Source organism: Dromaius novaehollandiae, chromosome 30, assembly GCF_036370855.1.
Source record: "Dromaius novaehollandiae isolate bDroNov1 chromosome 30, bDroNov1.hap1, whole genome shotgun sequence".
Lineage (NCBI taxonomy): Eukaryota > Metazoa > Chordata > Aves > Casuariiformes > Dromaiidae > Dromaius > Dromaius novaehollandiae.
Genome location: NC_088128.1, coordinates 2600434 through 2622103, shown reverse-complemented (window position 1 = coordinate 2622103; position 21670 = coordinate 2600434). Strand labels below are relative to the sequence as shown.

The following is a 21670-nucleotide window of genomic DNA, read 5'->3' as shown; positions in this document are numbered from 1 at the left end:
GCACTCCACCCCCGACTGACCGAGACGTGGTGTTGGTGCCACCAGTGTGTAGGCAAGGTTTGGACATGCCTTTCAGGCATTAGCTGAACTGACAGCTAAGGTGTACACGCAACTATATTATAGCAAATATATATAGTAAATTATAACATACATGCACGCAGAACTACTCCACTCAGAAGACCGGGAGTATAATGCATTTCCCCATTGTCCTAAATTCAACAGTCATGATGACAGTCACTGCCAGGGGTTGTCCCATGCTGATTTGTAGGATTTTACATCATATAGTCCTTCGGGTAGGCTCATTATCTTCTGGAAGTTGGGTTTGATGTGCTTACTGCAGGTTCATCGGTGTCCCAACTGCTGTCAGAGTACAGGGTTAGATGGAGAGCAGCAATGTCATGGCTCCACTCAGCATACTCATCAGGTCTCGGTTCTCTGGGTGAGAGTCTCCTGGAGGGAACATGGACTGGAGCACTTTCCCCTCTGATTAGTACCAGGCGGGTGTCTCCTGGCCCATCAGCAATGATTTCCCCCTCCAACTGTTTGGGTTTAGCTGGACCATGCACCCTGTATAGCAAATACCGCCTGGATGCTGAGTGGGCTGCAAGAATCTCCTGCCTGGGCAGTGGGGACCCCTGTCTGCTCAGATATCAGTTGGGCTATTGGGTCTCCCTGTGTACATCGCAGGGGTTGGGATCTGGTGTAGTGGATCACAGCTCTCACCTCCTCAGGACAGTTCAAGTCAATGACCCCTGCCACGATGTCCACCCCCACCCTGGAGAGCTAAACTATTGCAGGGCACCAAGCGACCATAATGCTCCTGAGGTATGGCGACCGCCCACCCCATACTCCAGAGATGACGGCTCTCTAGTTCCAGGGTTATTTCTTTGTGTGGCAATCGCAGGTCCAACCCTGCACTCCCGGGCTCGGCTCACATGGGGAGGCAGGCTTGGGGGTGCAGCCATTGCACTCTAAGCACACGCGGCTGCTCCATGGATTCCCCTTAGAAAGGAGCATATGGGGTAGAGCCACGTGGTGGGTGGTCACTGAGGCAGGTAGTTGCTTGACAGAAGTTTTTACTCCAACTCATGAAGGTACCAGCAGGGGACAGTGTGTGCAGCTGCTCTTTGAGCAGCCCCTTCATTCTATCAATCCTGCCCTTTGCAGAAGGCAGGGTATGTGATATGTCCAGGCTATTCCCCGCTCTCCAGACCAATTCTGAACATCACTGCCTGTAAAATGAGTGCCCTGATCACTTTGGATTTCCACTGGGGAACTGCATAACCCAATCAAGTCTTCTAATGCCTTAATGGTGTGAGCCTGGGTGGCTGCGGCGCAGGAGTGGACGTATACCAACCAGAGCAGGTATCTACAGCAGTCAGGACATATCTGTGCTGCTGGCTCTCCTGTAAGGGTCCAGTATCATCAGTTTGCCACAGACTTTTGTCCTCTGTGAATATACTCCTTTTTGGTAGGCAACGGCAGTGGAGCTAAGCAGATGCAAGAGGGGCAACGCTGCCTGGCCCCTGTTTGTGCCACTGGCAGCTCCCCCTCCATGCATGCTGCTGGTGGGGCAGTGGGTGTCATGGATCCCCCTTGTGCTCTCCTGGGATCCTGGGGCAGAGCTCCATCCTACCGAGCTCCTCTCTAGTAAAATAAACTGCCTCTGCCCCATCGTCCCACAGCCTGAACAGCCACTCTGACTACCCTTCATGGGGCTGCTGCCTGCAGCACCCCTGCACATCCTGCAGCTCTGATGCTTTAAATCACCGGTAGTTGTGGTCCCTTGCAGATTGGCTGCATTTGGTCCAGTGAGTGGCTGCTCTGCCTCCTCCTCCTGCTTTGTCTGACTCCGAGCTGGGTGGCTTATCAGGGTCCCAGACATTGACATCCCAAATTTCTGGATCCCAATCCACTTTTCGCACCAGTGCCCGCACTGCCAGGGGACAGACATCTCACCGACCACCCTGTCACCACAAGCAATTTGCAATGCAGGCGGCCAAAACAGCACACTGGTGCTAAAGCTTCTCGACTCAATCCATGGTTGCAGTTGCAACCTCCTGGGTCAGCTGGTGAGCCTCCTTAGCAGCTTTGAGATCCCTTTCCAACTGCCCATTTCCCTGGTGCTGCATCAGTAACGCCTTGTCCAGGGTGCAGAGAGCAGTCAGGAGGATCCACCCCAGATACCCTGCTACCTTTCGCACTGCCAGTCCTGCTTTTTCCAGCCAGACCTTGGAAACCAGTTCCAGGAGCCGCTCTGGGGATGCTCCCAGCTCACTCTCTAGCTCCGGCCATGCTGTGGGGGACACTCACCCCACCAGCTTGTGAGCCATGGGTGCCCACCAACCCTGTATCAGGCCCACCAGGAACACAGCTCCCCACCTCCTCCTTGTCCTTTTGCCTCCAAAGAGGCATCACCACACCAGTATCCTGCCAACTACACCAAATGTGACCGCAAGGCGGGCAAGAGAAGGTCAGATACCAGCGGAGAGAGACACTCAAGGTTCGTAAGTGGTTAAAGAGGATAGATTTAATAAAGGACTTGCACTCCAAGCTGCATGTGGAGCCCCGGGAACTGCATGGAGGGGTCACCGGCAGGAGGCTGATGGAAGCATGGGTTGGAAGCATGGATCAGATGCCCAGGCGTGGCTTGACTAGTTGTATCCTAAAGGCCCCTTAAGTCTACTAGAACTATTTCCTTATCTCAGCTGTGCTAATCTAGAGAAGCTACTCTCTGGGAAGCAGCTAGACATTCTTGACAAAAGGGAATATGCATGCCTGGGCCTGATGGGAACTTGGTCAGTGTGTAGTTTCACATGCTGAGGCTGTTGCCACGTACTCTGCCAGTGCCTGACGCCTCGACAGGTCTTCTACAGGTGTTCTCACTACAGTGGGGAATGGCCAGTGCTGGAAATGGCTGCGTGTGTAAGGGGTTTCCTGGGACAGCGTCTCCTCTCTGTTCATGCAGCAACAAGCTGGGCTGGATCTTTGGTCTGATAGACCCTGTTTGAGGCCCCCCACAAGATGACAAGGGTCTACAGGCCCAGTAGATCTCCTCTGCATGTTCCCTGCCAGCCCTGCAGAGGACCCGGGAGAGGGCTCATCCTCCCAGGGCTCACGGTAAGACATCCAACCCTCCAGCTAGGCATGGAGCCTTGTCTGGATGTGACTTTTGGGGTAAGCACCAGTACACAGGGTGGACAAGATTGTCACAAGGACATGTGGGGACAGCAGCAAACTGATGTAGCTCCCGGGTCCTGCTTCCTTCAACGCAAGCTCCCACAAGGGGTCCCAGGCTTCTTTTTGGTGCCACCCACCAGGAGGGACGATGGCACAATAAGCTGGGTGGGTGAGGAGCATTAATCCTTCTTCAGACACTTCCTAGGCCATGTAGAGGCCAGGACAGCAGGGGCTTCTGGCTCTGCACCATGAGCTCACTGTAGTGTACCCACACTCTGAACATTGTCTTGGACTAAATGTCAGCGTTTTTCTCTCCAAGACACTTTCAAGCCCGGTTCCACTTCCATCTCATTTCTCCCAGCTCCTCCTCTGATCTTCTTGGCCATTCCCACACCCTCCTCCCCTGTTCTCATGCAGGACCCCGAGCTGATGGTGCTGCTCTGCAAAGCAAGTGAGCTGTGAGGCCCCAGGTCGATGGGGGGAATCTGCACTGGCCATGCTGGTCAGGGTGGGAATCAGACCCAACCAAATGAGGATCACAGCCTCTAATCCCTCCAGGGGACTGCAGATGTGGCAGGTGCTTGGAGGGACTAGGGAGCATTTCCAAGGGTGCTAGTTGTGTCCAGAGGCACCTCTAGATCCTGGTCCTGGAATTTCACAGAGGGTGACATGAATCACTCTCCAGTCTCCTTTGCCCATGCAAGCTGGGTCCTCAGCGCCTCTCCTGGGATTGCAGAGTCCTTCTTTGCCTGCGGATCCCTGGGTTTAGCACTTCTGGTGGCTCCACCTTGGATGATCCCTCTCTTTGTGAGGCTCCCCTCACTGCCCACCCCAGGCACACGCTGTCCCAGGAGATCTCCTGTGCTCACCTGGCAGCTCCTACTTCCCCTCCAGAAGGACAGACATCTGACAATGGACCTTAACATGTGGCACAGCTCTGGGTACTCAAATCAATAACCATTCATCGCCTCCACTGTCACTGGACATCGATGGGTTAGTCCTAAATCCAGTCCTTGGTCTCTAAGAGATTATTACATGATTATGAGTTTTTTGATCCTGAACCCTTGGAGAACCCCATCAGCAGCAGCCCCTTTGGGCATGATTTCCTTGGGCTTACTCTTGACACCAGCTTTGGAAGAAGAACCAACCTTCAAGTACTGCAAACGGAAGAGCCTACTTTATTTCAGAGATGCTGTGAGGGAGTCAGCTCTGACCCAGCATTAGACACAATGTAATGTGGGCACCAGGTGAGACAGAGGAGTCTCTGTAACGATGGAACGAACCCAAGCATTTGTGCGGCAACAGGATTACAAATACTACTAATAACAGTAACAATAGTCATAATAAAAAGTGAACAAAAAAAGATCAGTCCTGGTACGGGACACAGGGGGAGTCATTTGTGAAGAGCAATGGCAATGTTACCACTGCTGACAAATATCCATGAAATCAATTTCCTCAGGGCATGCTTGAGCTCCTTGTTCCTCATGCTGTAGATGAGGGGGTTCACTGCTGGAGGCACCACCGAGTACAGAACAGCCACCACCAGATCCAGAGATGGGGAGGAGAGGGAGGGGGGCTTCAGGTAGGCAAAGACAACAGTGCTGAGGAAAAGGAAGACGACAGCCAGATGCGGGAGGCACATGGAAAAGGCTTTGTGCCGGCCCTGCTCAGAGGGAATCCTCAGCACAGCAGTGAAGATCTGCATGTAGGACACCACAATGAAAATGAAACACACAAAGCCTAAAGAGGTATTAACCACAATAAGCCCCACTTCCCTGAGGTAGGTGTCCGAGCAGGAGAGCTTGAGGATCTGGGGGATTTCACAGAAGAACTGGTCCACTGTGTTGCCTTGGCAGAGTGGTATTGAAAATGTGTTAGCAGTGTGCAGGACAGCATTGAGAAAACCACTGGCCCAGGCACCTGCTGCCATTTTGACACAAGCTCTGCTGCCCATGAGGGTCCCATAGTGCAGGGGTTTGCAGATGGCAATGTAGCGGTCATAGGCCATGACTGTGAGGAGATAAAACTCTCCTCCTAACAAGAAGATAACGAGGAAGACCTGGGCAGCACATCCCGAGTAGGAAATGGCCCTGGTGTCCCTCAGAGAATTGGCCATGGATTTGGGGACAGTGGTGGAGATGGAGGCAAGGTCAAGGAGGGAGAGGTTGAGGAGGAAGAAGTACATGGGGGTGTGGAGGCGGTGGTCACAGGCTATGGCTGTGATGATGAGGCCGTTGCCCAGGAGGGCAGCCAGGTAGATGCCCAGGAAGAGCGAGAAGTGCAAGAGCTGCAGCTCCCGTGCGTCTGCAAACCCCAGAAGGAGGAACTTGTTGAGGGAGCTGCTGTTGGACATTTGCTTTCTGTTTGGGGCACTGTCAAAAGAAGAAATAGCATTGACAAGTTAGGACAGACTTCTCTGAGCAAAACCCATTCCACTCCTCCAAGCCCCCCACATCACCTCTGTCCTTTTCCTTCATTCAGCCCCCTTTCCTGACCTCCAGTTTGGGCTGACTGAGTGTGCCACGTAGAGGAGGGGCCTCTGCCCATGGGCTCCAGGGCAGTCACTCCTGCTCTGCCAGGGTGTGTAAATGGAGCTGTCAAACTGCCCTGTGTATTCGGTGGAGATACCTGGGGATGGTCACCATGAACGGAGTGAAGGGGATTTGGTCCAGTGAGCCAGTGGGAATACTCTCTATTTACCATTTTGAGAGATGAATAGAGCACTCATGCCAGCTGTAGCTAAAAGAGAAGACCATCGCGAGGGATTCATCCCCCCCAACCTTGCCCTCTTGAACAGAGGTGTCTGTACTGAATCAGTCACACCAGCTCCCACTCTGGCCAGGGACAGAAACCATGAAGTGAAGGCAGGGGCTGACTTGATCCTTCCTAGATGCTTCTGTCCCAAGGAGATGAACCCTGTCCTCACATTAGTTTACCATCTGCACTCTTTCTCCAGACACTGCAGTGCGAGGGGGAAGGGACTAGGTCTGATGCACATATCCTGCAGCAGATTGCATCCACTTGTTTTGTGGAAAGGCTGTTCAACATTTTAACATGCATTTTCTCCAGAATATAGGCTGCAGTGATAGTTTAATGATATATTTCTCTAGTTTCTGGATGTCTCCATCACACCATGGGAGCATGGCGTCGAAATCTCTGCAAGGTCAGTTGCTCTGAACATGAACACTTGTGCATCCCAAGAAGAAAAAGGGGCTCACTGTGACTGCGCGCAGAGTCAGGGCATCCGGTCTGTCCATGAGTCTCACTCCTCATTGCTCTGTGCTTGCACCTCAGTCATACTCACAAGTTACTCAGAGAAAGAAAGTGGACTGAGGTGAGAGCAGAGGAGTTCAGTTTCAAAGTGAAGACTGCCAAATTTTCTCTGAGCCCACATACGGAGAGAGTGCTATGGAGAGCTCTTCAGAGCGTGTGACGAGGTCTCTGACTCACATGACCAGCACAAGGACTCTCAGCTATCACAAATATGCTCTGGCAGAGCTGCGGTCTTCTGGAGGGCAGGTTGCAGCCTGGCAGGACACTCCACAAAGACAGTCAAGAGTGCTAGAAATGGGGTCTCCTTAAGGGAGAGTCAGCTCATTCCCCAACCAGATGAAATGCATTGCCTAGAAGGGGGACTGGAAGGGGACTTGGACATGCCACTGCCATGAAGACAACTCCATGCAGGGCCTACAGGGTAAATGCCTTAACTGCAGCTGAACCCCCCTCCTTAACCCCAGAGAGCACAAGAGCAAGAACCAGAGCATCACGGGGAGGTGAAGAAACAAGAAGTAATACTGTGACCCTCCTACCAAAGGGAAAGCAAGGAGGGAGAGACAGACAGGCACGCAGGAAAGCCGTCACCGTACCCAGCTGTGCACACCACCTCCCAGACAGCGACACTGTTGGACAGTCACTCTCAGCCCTTTGTCATGCCATGGAAAATGGGCATATTGCAGGAGAGATGCCCTTCTCTGCTGGAGATCGGGCTGCTGAGGAAAGGGCTCATGGCCTGGACCCTGTGGCCTTGAGAGCAGAGGCTCTGCTGGTTGGGAGAGGAGACACAGGGGGCTTAGTTAGAGGAAAATGTCTACATTCTGGGGAGTGACTGAGGATTCCCAAATTCCCCCTCCCACAGAAGTTCTGTTTTCAGTTTCCCCTCATTCTCTGGTTGCTCCACTACCTGGAGCTTTTCCTCCCAGGAGCTGTTTCTCTATCCCATGTCTTTTCCTTGCCAGTGCTCTGCAAACAGTAGGAAAATGAAAGCATAGATTCAGGAAAGATCCTGATCTTTTAGGCAACCCTTGCCTTGACGACCCCCTTGAAAAGGCCCCTCAGAAAAACACTGGGGCTGAGCTGGAGCTGTGGGCAGCCCTGATCCACACAGCACCCTCTCAACAGGAGAATGAATCTGCCCTGCTAATGGTCACTCCTTCCACCCAGAGCTTCTCCCTGCAGCGTTGTGGGAAGTTTCCTGGGCAGGCTGAGTGCTCACCCTTGCAGGCAGCAGAGTCACTGCTCCAGGCACACAGCACTCTTGGGCGCGGGGACACTGCTCTGAATTACAGCCCATGCAGACTTGGGTGCACTCCCTGGCTTCACAACCCTGCGCTGCTTCTGCAAAACATACCCACGATGCCCCGTCCCTCTGATGGTGTGCCAGCAAATCCCTGCTCTAAAGCACCACAGATCCTATCAGCTGTGGAAGGTGCCAGCTTTGGAAGAACTCTCTGAGAACCACAGAAGCGTTGCCTGCAGCCAGAGACTTACTGTGTCAAGGGCGGTGAAGATTTCTCCTCACAGTGAGCTTTCAGCTGTCTTCCCATTCCTGACCATCTTTAACTTCTGAGTCACTCCTCTCATCCCAGCACCTGCAGGCAGCACCCTGAGTCTTGCTGCTCCTTTAAGAGGAGCTGCTCCTGGACAGAGCTGTCTCTCTGCAGCACCTGCCAGGTTGCCATGGGCTCCTGCAGTCCCAGGAGCCAGGCCCAGCTCAGGAGCAGAGGCCCAGCTGAAGACGTGACTTTCTCTGTCCCCTCTGCATCCTCCAGATGTTCCTGGGGCTCCAGGACTGACAGTTCCTGAGAGGCAGCAGGGTCACCCAAAGGAAATGTCCACTGAAGTAGACTAAAATAATCACCGATGGTCCCTCCCTAAACAGTGGAGAGAGACTGAGTCCAACATTGCAGTTGCTCTCCCCAGAGGATAGTTATCTGAGAGAGGTGAAAATGTCTCACTCTAGAAAGCCCTGCTTCCCATCTCAAAAGTAGACAGGATACCTAGGCAGGGACAAAAAAGGAGTTAATTTCCTCATGCTTTCGGGACTGATTTAGAGGTATTAATCAACATATGTAATGCCCATTGAGAAGTCCCTGGGATGGAGTGGGATTCAGTTCTCTCCCGAGCACTCTACAAACTCACTGGAGGTGGGATTCCCCTTGCCCAAATTTTGGTGCGCACAAAATGGGTGTCTGCATGGCAGCTCCTTGTCTAAGCTCCCATTGTAACTGAAGGAGATGGAGGGTGGCAGTCAGCTGTCCACACACAGACACCTTCCAACATTTGAGGTGCCAGAGATGGTCCAAGACATGTGCCACTGCCTGCTTCCTCTGATGCAGTAACTATGAGGCCCACAGCCTTCTAGAGCATCAGGTGGGTGAAGAATCTCCTTGGCCATCTGAAATGACCCTTGGTGCCTACTGCTGCAAGAGCTCCACTCTATGAAGCCAAGACCTATGCAAATCCAGATATTGTAAACAGCTCATGTAATTCACAGCAGACACCTGATTTCATGCAATGACAATAAGCCTGCAGGACCATGTCAGATGCACAGGGTGTCCAGCACAACCACCATGTTTCTAGCAGATACAGCACAGGACCTGCAGGAAAACCATGTCCTCTCAGAGTGGTTGCTGGACAAACACCCCAGAGCATTTCAGGTTTCCTACCCATTCCCAAACAATGGATTCCAATCACTGCCTTTAGGAAAAGTCTATCCCATTTACATCTGAGCATGCTGCCAAGATGGAAGGCACATCACACCAAGGTCTCCATGCACAGGCCTACACTCGCAAACACCACTAGTTTCTCCTGTCCCTAAACCTTTTCTGATCCCCAAAGCTATGAACAGGGACTGTATTAATGATGCTGCCACAGCATGGCTGGATCGCAGGCTGTTCAGACCCAGGGACTTTTTCAGGGGCACCTTGTCCTTCCTGGAGATACGGTCACCTGGAGATACCTTCATTGCAGGCCCCAAGGTGCTGCAGAGTCAGCTCAGGCACCAAACATCTCTCCTGACATGGCTGCATGGCCCAGCTCTGTTTCTCTCTGGCCTTGGCTACTGCAGGGTTTGCTCCCTTAGTGGGTGCCTCATACAGTCATTACCATCTGCTCTCTATGCCAGCATGTCTCTGCTCTGAAGTGCGACCTTTGCATACCTGGTGTCCTTGGCTCTTGGGAACAGGTTTCACCCTGGCAAGTCTACACTCCACCCTGATGCCACAGCTGAGGTTCTGCAGCCCAAATATACACAAATACACAAAGCCTGGGTCCCAAACAAGAGGAAGGGGAGATGCATAAGCTGTCACAGAACTGCAGCACCTTTAAGGAGCCAGAGGAAGTCTGTGGATCACAGACCCTGGTTCTTATGGGGGGACTTCAATCTCCCTGGCATTCCCTGGGAAGGCACTGCAGCAGGGTGCAAACAATCCAGGAGGATACTGCGGGGTGTGGAGGACAACTTCTTAGCACAGCTAAGCCAGATATATCAATAGGGATGACACTTTCCTGGGCCTGGAACTTGCAGAAAAAGAGGAACTGTTCAGGGATGTGAAAATCAGTGACAGCCTTACCTGCAGTGGCCACGAGGTAGTGGAGCTCCTGCTCCTGAGGGGAGTGAGAAAGAAGAGTATCAGAGTCCAGACTCTGGATGTCAGAGGAGCAGCCTTGGGTCTACTGGGGAGACTGGTTGAGGAATCCCACGGGAGGCAGCTCTGAAGGGCAAAGGAGCTCAGGAAAGCTGGCAGCTCTTTAAGGCAGCATCCTCCAAGCTTGAGAATGGCCCATACTGATACCCAGGAGAACAAGCAGACATCCCAGGAGACAGGCTGGCTAAATGCACACCTGAACAACAGTACAAAAAGGCAGCACACAGGATGGGAAGCAGGGAGACGCTGCAAGGCAGCAATTCAGAAATATTGTCCAGGGAAGTAGTTAGGAAAGCCAAAGCTCCTCTAGGATTGATGGTTGCAAGGGATGTCACGGGCATGAAGATGATCTGCTATTGCTTCACTAAAAGTAAAACCTTAAAAAAAATGTGGGCGCCTGGCTGAATGCAGCAAGGAATCTGGTAACAGTAGATGCAGAGAGGTGTGGGGAACTCAATCCCTTGGCTTCAGTCTCCACCAGGAAGGTCTCCCAGGCCCTTGTACCTACACTAAGGACTCCCAAGGAGAAAATCAACCCACAGTGAAGGAGGGTAGAGTCAGGAATTGTTTGCAAAAGCATCAATCTATGGGATTGGATGGGCTGCAGCCAAGGATGCTGAGAGAGCTGGCCTCTATCTAGCAAGGCCTCTCTCTATCATCTTGGAAAGCTGTGGAGGCTCAGGAAGGTCCATGCCTGGAGAAAGGCAGATATTGCATCCATCTTCAGAAAAGGCCAAAAGGACAATGTCAGGCTGTTCAGCTTCACTTTGATCATGAAAATGCCATGGAGCAAGTCATCTCTGGCCCCATTTCTGGGAAAATGAAGGTGAAAAAGGTGACAGGGAACAGTCAGCATAGATTTATCGAGGGTAAAGTAAAGACACCAACCTGATGGCCTTCTGTGTTAAAAAAACTGTATTTGTGGATGAATGGAGAACAGTGAATGCCAGTTACCTTGACTTTAGGAAGGTTTTTGACACTTTCTCCCACAGCATACTTGCACACCAATTAGGACTTTCTGATCTGAATGGGTAGACAACCAATTGGACAAATAACTGGTTGGATGATGAGGCTCAGAGGGTGGTGGTGAATGGGTAGTACTCTTCCTGGAGGCCAGAGGAGAAAGGGAGCACCACAGGGTGTCTATTGTGGCCTGTCCTACTTATCACCTTTATGAATGACCTGGAGGGGGCAACTTTCATCCTGTTTGTAGATGACCTCAAACTGCGTGGGACCAGTCTTCTGCTTGAGGGCTGCCTTTGAGAGGGATCTAGACAGGCAGGAGGAAAGGGCTGTCAGGAATCTCATGACATTCAGCAAGGACAAATGCCAGGCTCCTGCACCTGGGACAGACCAACACCCTGCAGAGAGACAGCCTGGGGACTGGGTGGCCATGCAGCAGCTCTGCTGAGATGGATGCAATTATTCTGGCATACAGAAGGCAAAATATGAGACAGCAGTTTGCCTGGGCAGCAAAGAGGGCCAACAGCATCCTGCACTGTATGAATAGGAGCATGGCCAGGAGGTCAAGGGAAGTGCTTATCCCCTTCTTCTTGGCACTTGTTAGGCCACATGTACAATCCTGCATCCAGTTTTTGGCCCACCAGTACAAGCCCCCTGCCCCCCATACAAGGAGGTCCTCAGGAAGACAAAGACAGGCTCTCCATAATGGTGCATGGCAGAAGGATGAGAGACAACAACCATAGGTTGAAACCAGAGAGGAACAGGCTGGAGAGAAGGAAAAACCTTTCCACTGAGAGGATGGTCAAGCATTGGAACATGTTGCCCAGAGAAGCTGTGACCTCTCTATCCCTGGAGGTTCTCAAGACTGGATCAAGGCCTCAGCAACCCGGCCTGACCCCAAAGCTGACCCTGCAGTGAGCACAACGTTGGGCTGGAGGTCTCCTGAGGTCCTGTCCAGCCTGAAAGACTCTGTGATTCCTTCCTCTCTGAGTCAATTCTTGTCAGTGTTAGGGGAAGCACTCAGCTCTCATGACCATGGAAGTAAGTCAGACACAAGCATGATCAGATCAACTGGCTTTCCTGTCCTGCCCCCTTTAGAGATGTTCAGAGGCAGGGCTGCTTCACAGACAGCCCTGATCACTCCTTTGCTTCACCCTTTATTGTGTTTCTGTCTCCTTTACTCCTTCCAAGTTCTACCCTCTTACCAGCCTCATAACCTCCCATACAAACTGCCCACCTCTCTTTACCCTCTCCCCACAGACCCTCATTGTGCTTGCTTTGTACCCTCACTAGGCATTCCTGAGATGGTTGCCATGGTAACTGCTACCTAGGTCAGCAATTCCATTAAACCAGTACCTCCTTCTAGTACTTGAAGTGTCCTGCAATTCCTTCTGCTACTGTCTCCTTAGAGGCATCACAACTCAAGGTGAGCCATCTGCATTCACACGTTAACAGCTGCTGCAATGAGCTTCAGTCTGGGAGACCTTGAGAAACTTGGGGATTCAGCCAACAGAAACCTCATGACATTTTACAAAGACAAGGGGCAAGTCCTGCACATGGGGAAGAATAACCCCATGTATCAGGGCAGTTTGGGACATGATCGGCTGAGGAATGGCCTGAGGAGAAGGCCTGGGTATTGGAAGGGATTCTGTATGAGCCAGTGGTGCATGCTCACTGTGAATAAGGCCAGACATCAACAGGGCTGCATTAGCAGGAGCATGGCTTTCCAGACAACTGGAGTTATTATCCCCCTCAACTCAGCACTGGTGTCCCATTTCCAGGCTCCCCGGAGCTTTTCTTGGTAGTGGGATGCAGCATGGGAAGGGGAAACAACCTCAAACCTGCAGCTTGGGAAGTTCAGACTGGACATCAGCATAAAAAACATTTCCTGAAGGGCAGTGCTGTGGTGCAACAGGTCACCCGGAGGGAGTCTGTGATCTGCCCAAGGCTTTGTGTTTCAAGGAACAGCCAGAGAGGATGAGAGACATCAATGAAGGGAGAGAAAACCCAGGGTGAGAGCAAGGTGGGGAAGCAGGCTGGGTGTCTACACTCTGCAGGGACACAGGAGCAGGTGTGGGACAGTGTCGGTCGGCCTCTGGTGGAGATGGCCAAAAGTGCTGGCAAGGCTGAAGGGCCCTGACAGAACTGAGGTGTTTGTCCTATGTCTGTTGTCTCTGCCACCAAGGCCTACTAGGAGACAGTGGGGCCTTGTTGTCCCCTTGTCCCCCCAGGGACCCCAGGAGATGTCCCGTCACTGTCCTGCACTCAGCATTGCACACCCCCACCCGCACACTGCCCCCAGGAAGAGCCCTGGGCAATGCATGAGGGAAAGCATCTCCCTTCCCAGGCTCTCAGTGTCCATGCTTGGCCATTTTGCTCAATAGAACAAATGAAGGGTTTCCTTGACATTAGAGCCAACTGAGCATTTCCTTTGCCTACCTGTAATCAGTGATTACAGTCTCCTGCTCTAATCAGACCCCAGTGAGTCTTTGCTGGTAATGGCCCTCAGTGGCATCTATTAATGCTCTACAAAAGTTTGGGATTTGCTTCTGACTTGACTTGAACATTTTGCTCCATCTCCTCGCAATAGCTGAGGTTCATGGACTCAGCACCAAATACACCATGGGGCTCATTAAAATGAATAAAGCCCTGATGAACCACGTCTCTCTCTATAATTTTCTTCAAGTAATGTACGGCTAATTGGTTTCAGCAGTGTAGCAGAAAGACAGTGACCGCAGTTAACATAGTGTAAAGGGATCCCTGCTTTTAAAGGTTTTTATGGTTAGTATTCTTATTCAGCTTTCACAAGAACTGACAGCAACATTCTCCAAATGATATAGATCCAGAGTGTCTCCTAATGAAGTGTGGACATGCAGGAAAAGCAGTGTCCCAGAGGTCACACACTGTGTGGGCAATCTTCTTCCCCATCTCCTTAAACCTGCCTTTTCTCTCATCAGCCACCTGGGACTTGCATCACTCCTGTTAAAGTCAAGCCTTTCTCCACTGAAGTCTGCAACTGAATGTTGCAGCTCATATGCCCCACTTCCCACCTGCTTTCCTTAGAGAACGAGCTGCAAATAGACACACAAGGATTTTTCTTAATTGCAAGCCAGAAAAAAAACAAAAAAAGGCATGCTATAGTTTAGTAAAATAAATTACACTCCTGAACTGTATGCTAAGTCCAAGCTGCCTCCAATGAGGTCCCATTTCCAAAAGGGATAGCCTGGCTAGAAATGCTTTGGATAGATAGGAAATGCTAGATAAAAACAGAATGAAGGACTTGCCCAGAGGAACAAACTACTGAAAGATGGAGCAAGCTTTAAACTCCCCACAGTGCAAATCAACAGTGTGGTATGGGAATGAACAAAGAGTAATGGAAGGAGTTACAGTGTTACAGTGCCCAGACAGTGTGCTGTAAAGTGATGTTGGAAATTGTTAATGTAATCAGGACATGTGGAAAAAGAGGAGAGTGCCACACAGCTCCTGGGGGTCCTGCACTATGCTGGGGGCTGTGCTGCTCTTGGGCATCTTGGACCAGGCTGCATTTCTGTACAAAAGTCTGGAAAAGCCTTGAGGCAAGCACCTAGAGAAGAGGGATTTTCCTGGGCACTCAGAGCAACCCAGGCAGGACTCAGGCATGTCAAGGGAAACCCATCTCACTCACACCAAACCCACAGCTCTCAATCCTGCGACCTTCCTGGGCCCTCAGACCAGGAGCAGGAAGGGGTTTGGGAGCATGGCCATGTCCCAGATGAGCCTCTTTCAGGTCTTCAGCTCCACAAGATGTCACAGATTCAAGTGAGCTCTCTACAGCAACACTTCCCATGGCCCTGGTGCACTGGCAAGACTTTGGGCAGACACCCAGGAGACAGGGCAGAGACCTCAGGGTGCAGAGCTGGGCTCACGGCGTCACAGAGTGGGTGCCACAGGCTGGATAAGCAACCCAAAGAAGTAAAGGAGTCCTTCCTTTGGCAGTGACTTGGAAAGCCCCATCTCTGACAGCATTCAAGGGGGATGGAGTCTCCCTTCTTCAAGAGTCACCCGGGACCATGCAGAGACTAGGAAGAGCAGGAAGGTTGGTTGTAGGGATATTCTCAAGCTTCAGCAGCTGCAGAGGTGGGATCTGATCACCTCACAAACTTCTGAATGAGCCAAAATGCAGGTCCTGAGGCATTGCACTGCCTTCCAGGCTCTGCACTGGAGCCTGGACAGCAGCACTGTGGTGTGTGGGCATGTCCTGAGATAAACAGGATCAAAAACGTGGGAGATCCAGGGATCCAGGTGCTTGGGTGGCAGCTGGGTATGTCCAGGTTGCCAGCGGCTTTAGCGACTCCCAGGCAAGAAGCACTGCTTTGAGGGGACACTGAAAAGCCCAAGGCCCAAAAGAGGCCCAGGCAGGAGAAATGGCTTTCCCTAGGCTCAGGTTAGGTTCAGCCAAAAGCACAGCTGGGCAAAATGCATGGGAAATGGGAAAACTTCTCCAGATCAGGTCACTCCTCTCCGGGTCAAGTCCCAGCCTAATCTGATGCACAGGCTGTTCTGCCCCCTCTGATAGAGGACCTGCCGTTTCTCCTTGTACAATGTCATAAAGTTTATGTCAGTCAAATCCCCAAGTCTTTCAAGACTCAACGAGATTTGTACCACTGTTCTCCACCCTTTGAGCCAGGCGGCCTCCAGCTCATTTCCCACACCCTCCATTGCTTACTCCTCCATCCCACCTCTCCCCAGTTTGGCTACAAAGAAGTTATGGAAGACGGTGTCAAAGGCCTTCCTGCATTCAAGGAGTGCATGCACTGCACTCCCCTTGTCCACACAGCCAGTCATCCCATCACAGAAGGCAGTCAGATTGGTCAGGCACAATTTGCCCTCGATGACTTCGTGCTGGCTGTTTCCAGCCCCTTCATGTGGCTGGAACTAGCTCCAGGAAGATTTGGTTCCCAAGGCGTGAGGTGACGCTGACCAGCCCATCACTGCCCAGATCCTCTTTCCTGTCCTTGAAGATGGATGTGATGTTTGGCAGGCAGGAGGGGAGGGCCAGGGGCCGGGCAGTGGCTGTGGGGCTGTGCCAGCTCCTGCTGCATCACTGGTCCCTGCAGTGTGGAGAAGAGGGACAGAGGACGAGGCAGCACGGGGGTGGTGGCAGGTTGGCAGGGGCAGGTTGGCAGGGGCAGGTCAGCAGGGGCCAGTGGGGGCTGCAGCGAGGGGTTGTACCTGTGCCACCCTCCCAGCAGGACGGGGACACACAAGGAGTGTGCTCTGCCTGTTGTGGTGCTCAGGGCAGCTCCCCAAGGAGCACAGCTTTGCCTGAGGGACCTCTTGGTCCTCAGGCTTGGCTCCAGCACAGCTGGAGCAAGAACAAGAGCTGGTGGGCCAGGCCAACATCCCACTGGCACAGTCCCTGCGACAGCCTGCGGTGCCCCGTCCCCCCACAGCCCTCCTGCTTTGGCAGCCTCCACAGTTTCTGCACCTTGCCCAGCCCTGGCCATGCCCCACGCAGGGGTTAGCACACAGCCGTGCCCAGGGCCTGCTGGGGTCTGGGCCAGCAGAGAGGCTGCCTAGGCCTGGCTCTTCCCCTCCATACAGGCACTGAGCCCAGCAGGAACGAGCTGGCTGCACAGCAAAACTCACCCATAAACCTGCGGTGTGCATCCAGGGCTGCAAATGGCCTCCACTCTCCTGCGCCCGGCATGTCTTGCTTCCCCTCCACGAGACCTGGCTCTGCCCCACAAACCCACCGCTGTGTGTCCTCACCCCAGCGAGGGCATCAGTGCTGGCCTGCCTGGCCACTCCTGGAGCCTCCCCTGTGCTCCCCGCAGGGCCCCGAGCTGGCGGTGCTGCTCTGCAGAGCGAGTGGGCTGTGGTGCCCCAGGGCCACGGGGTGACTCTGCACTGGCCGTGGTGGTTGGGGTGAGAAGCAGACCCAGCTGGATGGGCATCTTTGCACCTGACAACCCCCTACCAAGGGGTCTGTGGTGTGGATGATGGTCTGAGCAATCACAGGGCATTTCAAATGTCCTGAGATCCAACCCAGGGTTTTCCATTGAAGGTGACATGAACCACTCTCCAGGCTCCCTTCCCTCTGCCTGCAGGATCCCCACTGTGGGCATCTGCCACCAGCCCTGTCATAGGGGAGACAGTTCCAGACAGACACCGCTTGACCATTCAGCACCTCCAGGAGCACTGGGCACCCACAAGTGAGAGCTGAATCCAGCCCTCATTCCCTAACACAGCACCCCAGGAGTTCATCACCTTGTGCCCATAAAGAGCCTTAGAAAAGCAACAGCGCCTTCCAGGCTAAAAGTCCTTGAGTGAATTCTTGGCCCTAATTTTGGAAGAAATCAACTTTCAAGCACAACACTGAGGAAATCCCCTTTTATTAGAGAGAAGCCAACTCTGACACAGTGATAGACACATATACAGAAGGTCTCTGGGTCAGACAAGACAGGGTTTGCGCCTCTGGAGAAGTGGGAGGAATGGAGGAATTCAAACACTTCTGTACAAGCATGATTATCACAGGGAGAATGCCCAAAGCACAAGAATTGTCTGATATAAACTCAAATCACTTACAAAGGCTGAGATAGTACCCACTGGATGAGTTTCTTCAGTGCCTCCTTGAGCTCCTTGTTCCTCATGCTGTAGATGAGGGGGTTCACTGTTGGAGGCACCACCGAGTACAGAACAGCCACCACCAGATCCAGAGCTGGGGAGGAGATGGAGGGGGGCTTCAGGTAGGCAAACATTGCAGTGCTGACAAGCAGGGAGACCACGGCCAGGTGCGGGAGGAACATGGAAAAGGCTTTGTGGCGGCCCTGCTCAGAGGGGATCCTCAGCACAGCAGTGAAGATCTGCACGTAGGACAGCACAATGAAAATGAAACACCCAAAGCCTAAACAAAGACTAACCACAAGAAGCCCAACTTCCCTGAGGAAGGCATCCGAGCAGGAGAGCTTGAGGATCTGGGGGATTTCACAGAAGAACTGGTCCACTGTGTTGCCTTTGTACAGTGGTATTGAAAATGTGTTAGCAGTGTGCAGGAGAGCATTGAGAAAACCACTGGTCCAGGCAGCTGCTGCCATTTTGACACAAGCTCTGCTGTCCATGATGGTCCCATAGTGCAGGGGTCTGCAGATGGCAACATAGCGGTCATAGGCCATGACTGTGAGGAGAGAATACTCAGCTGAAATGAAAATGGCAAAACCTAAGACCTGGGCAGCACATCCTGCGTAGGAAATGGCCCTGGTGTCCCACAGGGAATTGGCCATGGATTTGGGGACAGTGGTGGAGATGGTGCCAAGGTCCAGGACAGAGAGGTTGAGGAGGAAGAAGTACATGGGGGTGTGGAGGCGGTGGTCGCAGGCTACAGCTGTGATGATGAGGCCATTGCCCAGGAGGGCAGCCAGGTAGATGCCCAGGAAGAGCCAGAAGTGCAAGAGCTGCAGCTCCCGTGTGTCTGCAAATGCCAGGAGGAGGAACTCATTGAGGGAGCTGCCGTTGGACATTTTGCTCCCTCCAGGCACGTGGGACTGTTAAAGGAAGAAAAGACAGTGACAAGTCAGGAGAGACTTCTCCATTCAAATCTCTTTCCCTTCCTCACAGACAACCCCAACACATACACAGTCACACACACCCACATGCACACAAGTATTGCTTTTCTCCTCAGCAGGACCTTGATTCAGCTCCCTGTCTGGAGCTCCAGTTTGGGCTGGCTGCGTGTACCACGAGGGGTCAGTCCTGCTGTAATGTACAAAGTCTGTTTAACATCTTCACATCCAGTTCTGAGGCATTTTGGTCACAAAAGCAACAGCTTCACTTTGGGGGGGTGGGGGGTGGGGGAAGGCTTGTCTGCTTGTTTGTCTGCTTCTTTGTCTCCTCTGCACAGTGGGAATATGGAACCTCTCCCCTGCTCTCAGTGTGAAGACTAGTGAGGCCTGAGAGGCAAAAGCTCTCCCTGTGCCCTAGGACAGAGCCAACGCACTGGTCTCCACATCACTCCCATTCCCAGATGCCTTGGCTGTGCACCTGTCTCAGCGGACAATCTCAGCCACAAGTTACCCTTAAAGGAAACTGCCCTGTGCTGACAGTGGTGTCCACTTGCAAAGCACAGATCTCCAAACTCACCTCCCTGTCTCAGCTCAGATGTTCCGAGAGTGATGGAGAGGGTGTGACATAGCACATGGCTCCGATGATCAGAAGGACTCTGATGTGGCTCGGACACTGAGGGAGCTCTCAGCATGCAGTTGCTAGACAAAGACACACAGTGCTTGTTTCAGCTGCCCACATAGAGCCACCCGCAGCAGCATTTCCATTTCCTTAGCACCTCTGTGGCTTCTGCATGGGACATTCAGCTGTCACACATGTCTTACAGAAGAGCTGTGCCCTTCTGGAGGGCAGCGCACAGCCTGGCAGCACACCCCATGGAGCATCAAGTGTCTTAAAGGTGGGATCTCCTGAAGGACAGTCATCTCATTCCCCATTCCTCTGCTGGGTGAGAGAGGAAGGATGATGGGGGCTTGCTCATGGGAAAGCATCTGCCCTGCAGGGACTGGCAGAGAACTTCCTGCACCCCAACCTCACATGAGGTGTCTGGTAGCAGTTTCCTCTCCCTCTCTGACCATCTCTCCGCTGCTAGGAGATGTCCTTGCTGGCAGCTGTTCCTTTGTCCCAACACAGACCCCATCCCACCCACTGTGAACTCAGCTCTGCCCTACAGAAACCTCCAAGCAGCAGGAGACTGCCCAGGGGCATATCTCTATTTGCAGGTGTTAAAGAGCAGAGCTGAAAATCTCCAGTGAGACTGGCAAGGTGATGTTGGTGCTGTCTGTAGGCTGAGGGGTGGTGAAGGCACCTGCAAACCTATCCCTCCTTCAGTGTGGAGGTTGAGAATCTTAGCCCCTTGTTTAACGCTGACTGCTGCATTTCCATTCCCACCATGCAGAGACAAGTGCTATGGAAAACTCCACTCTCAAAATGTCCTCATGGTGAGCTGGAGCTGTGAGCAGCCCTGACCCATGCAGCACCATCTCAGTAGGAGGATGAAACTGCCCTACCAGGGGTCCCCCCTCTCACCCAGAGCTTCTCCCCACAGCACCATGGGGAGTGAGTGCTGACCTCACAGGCAGCAGAAGCACTGCCCTGAACACACAGCACCCTGGGGCACAGGGGCACTGCTCTGAATTACAGCCCTGCACAGACCTAGGTGCATTCCCTGGCTTCACATCCCTGCAGCCATCCCTGGGAGAAGGGAGCCAGATGCCTTGCCACTGTGATGGTGTGGCAGGAAATCCCTGCTCTTAAGCATCTCCTCCTCCTCTGCAATGGAGAAGCCAGCAGAGTGATCCTTTAAAACCCTATCAGTCACAGGAAGGGCTGCATTCAGAAGACCTTTCCAGGAAGCTCAGCAGTCTTGCTCTACAGACAGAGACTTACTGTACAAAGATCTGCGAAGATTCCTCCCACAAGGAGCTCTCCTCTCTCCTCCCACTCCACACTGCCTTCCACTTCTCTCTGCCTTCTCTCATCTCATGCCAGCAGCAGCAGGCAGTGCCCGCAGCCCTGCTGCTCTTGGCAGAGGAGCTGCTCCTGCACACAGCTGTGTCTGGGCAGTGCTGCCAGGTTGCCATGAGCTCCCTCCATCCCAGGAGCCTGGCCAATATTAGGAGCAAAGGCCCAGCTAATGACATGAATTTCTCTGTCCCTCGTGCTCCCTCCTCCTGGGAAATGTTCACTGGAATAAACTAAAATAATCACCTATTGTCTTTTTCTAAAGAGTGGAGCGAGACAGATTGCAACATTGCAATTTCTTTCATCAGAGGGTGGTTATCTATGAGAGGTGGAAATGTCCCATTCTGGAAGGCCCTATTCCCATCTCATAACTAGGCAGGACACCTAGATGGGGACAAGAAGGGAGCTCATGGACACATGGTTCGGTTTTTCATTCATATGAATCAATCTGGGCATTGATGCCTGTTTAAAAGCCCCCAGGCTAGAGTGGGACTCACATCCCTCCCATGAACTCCACAAACACACAGGAGTGAGATCCTCTTCCCAAGTTGAAGTGTGCACAACAGAGGGGTCTGCACGTGAGCTCCTTGTCTCCACTCCCATTGCAATCACTGGAGGGGGAGGGTGGGAATCAGTTAGCTGGTGACACCTGGTGACATTTGAAATGACAGAGGTGGTCCAAGGCATGTGCAGTGTCTGCTTGCTCTGACAGAACAACTGGGAGACCCGCATCCTTCTGGAGCATGAGGTGGGGGCCAGGTGGGGAATTTCCTTGGCCATCTGAAATGACCCCAGATGCCTCCTACAACTAGAGCCCCACTCACTAGGAAGCTGAGACACAAGCAGATTCCAATGTTACAAGCAGCTAATGTAATTCAGTGCAGACAATTTAATGACATAGAAAGAGGCCTGCAGGGCCATGTCGGATGCCTGAGGAGTCCAGCACAACCACACGTCTCTAGCACATACAGCATGGCACATTCAGGAAAACCATGTGCCTTTGGAGTCGCTGCTGGGCAAGTGCCCCAGGGCATCTTGGGCTTCCTACCTGTGCCCGAATAAATGAATCCTACCTCTGCCTTCAGGCACAGTCTCTACTG

At 52.6% G+C, this 21670-nt stretch overlaps 1 protein-coding gene across 1 annotated transcript; it reads right to left on the bottom strand.

Annotated features, from left to right (window-relative positions):
• Window positions 1–1583: 1583 nt before the first annotated feature.
• LOC135324043 (olfactory receptor 14J1-like) lies at window positions 1584–5533 on the bottom strand. The gene is made up of 2 exons (XM_064499475.1): window positions 4623–5533; window positions 1584–1650 (listed from the first exon to the last, which is right to left on the bottom strand). The coding sequence occupies exons 1-2, from the start codon at window positions 5531–5533 to the stop codon at window positions 1584–1586; spliced, it is 978 nt and encodes a 325-aa protein (XP_064355545.1).
• Between the last annotated feature and the right edge of the window lie 16137 nt (window positions 5534–21670).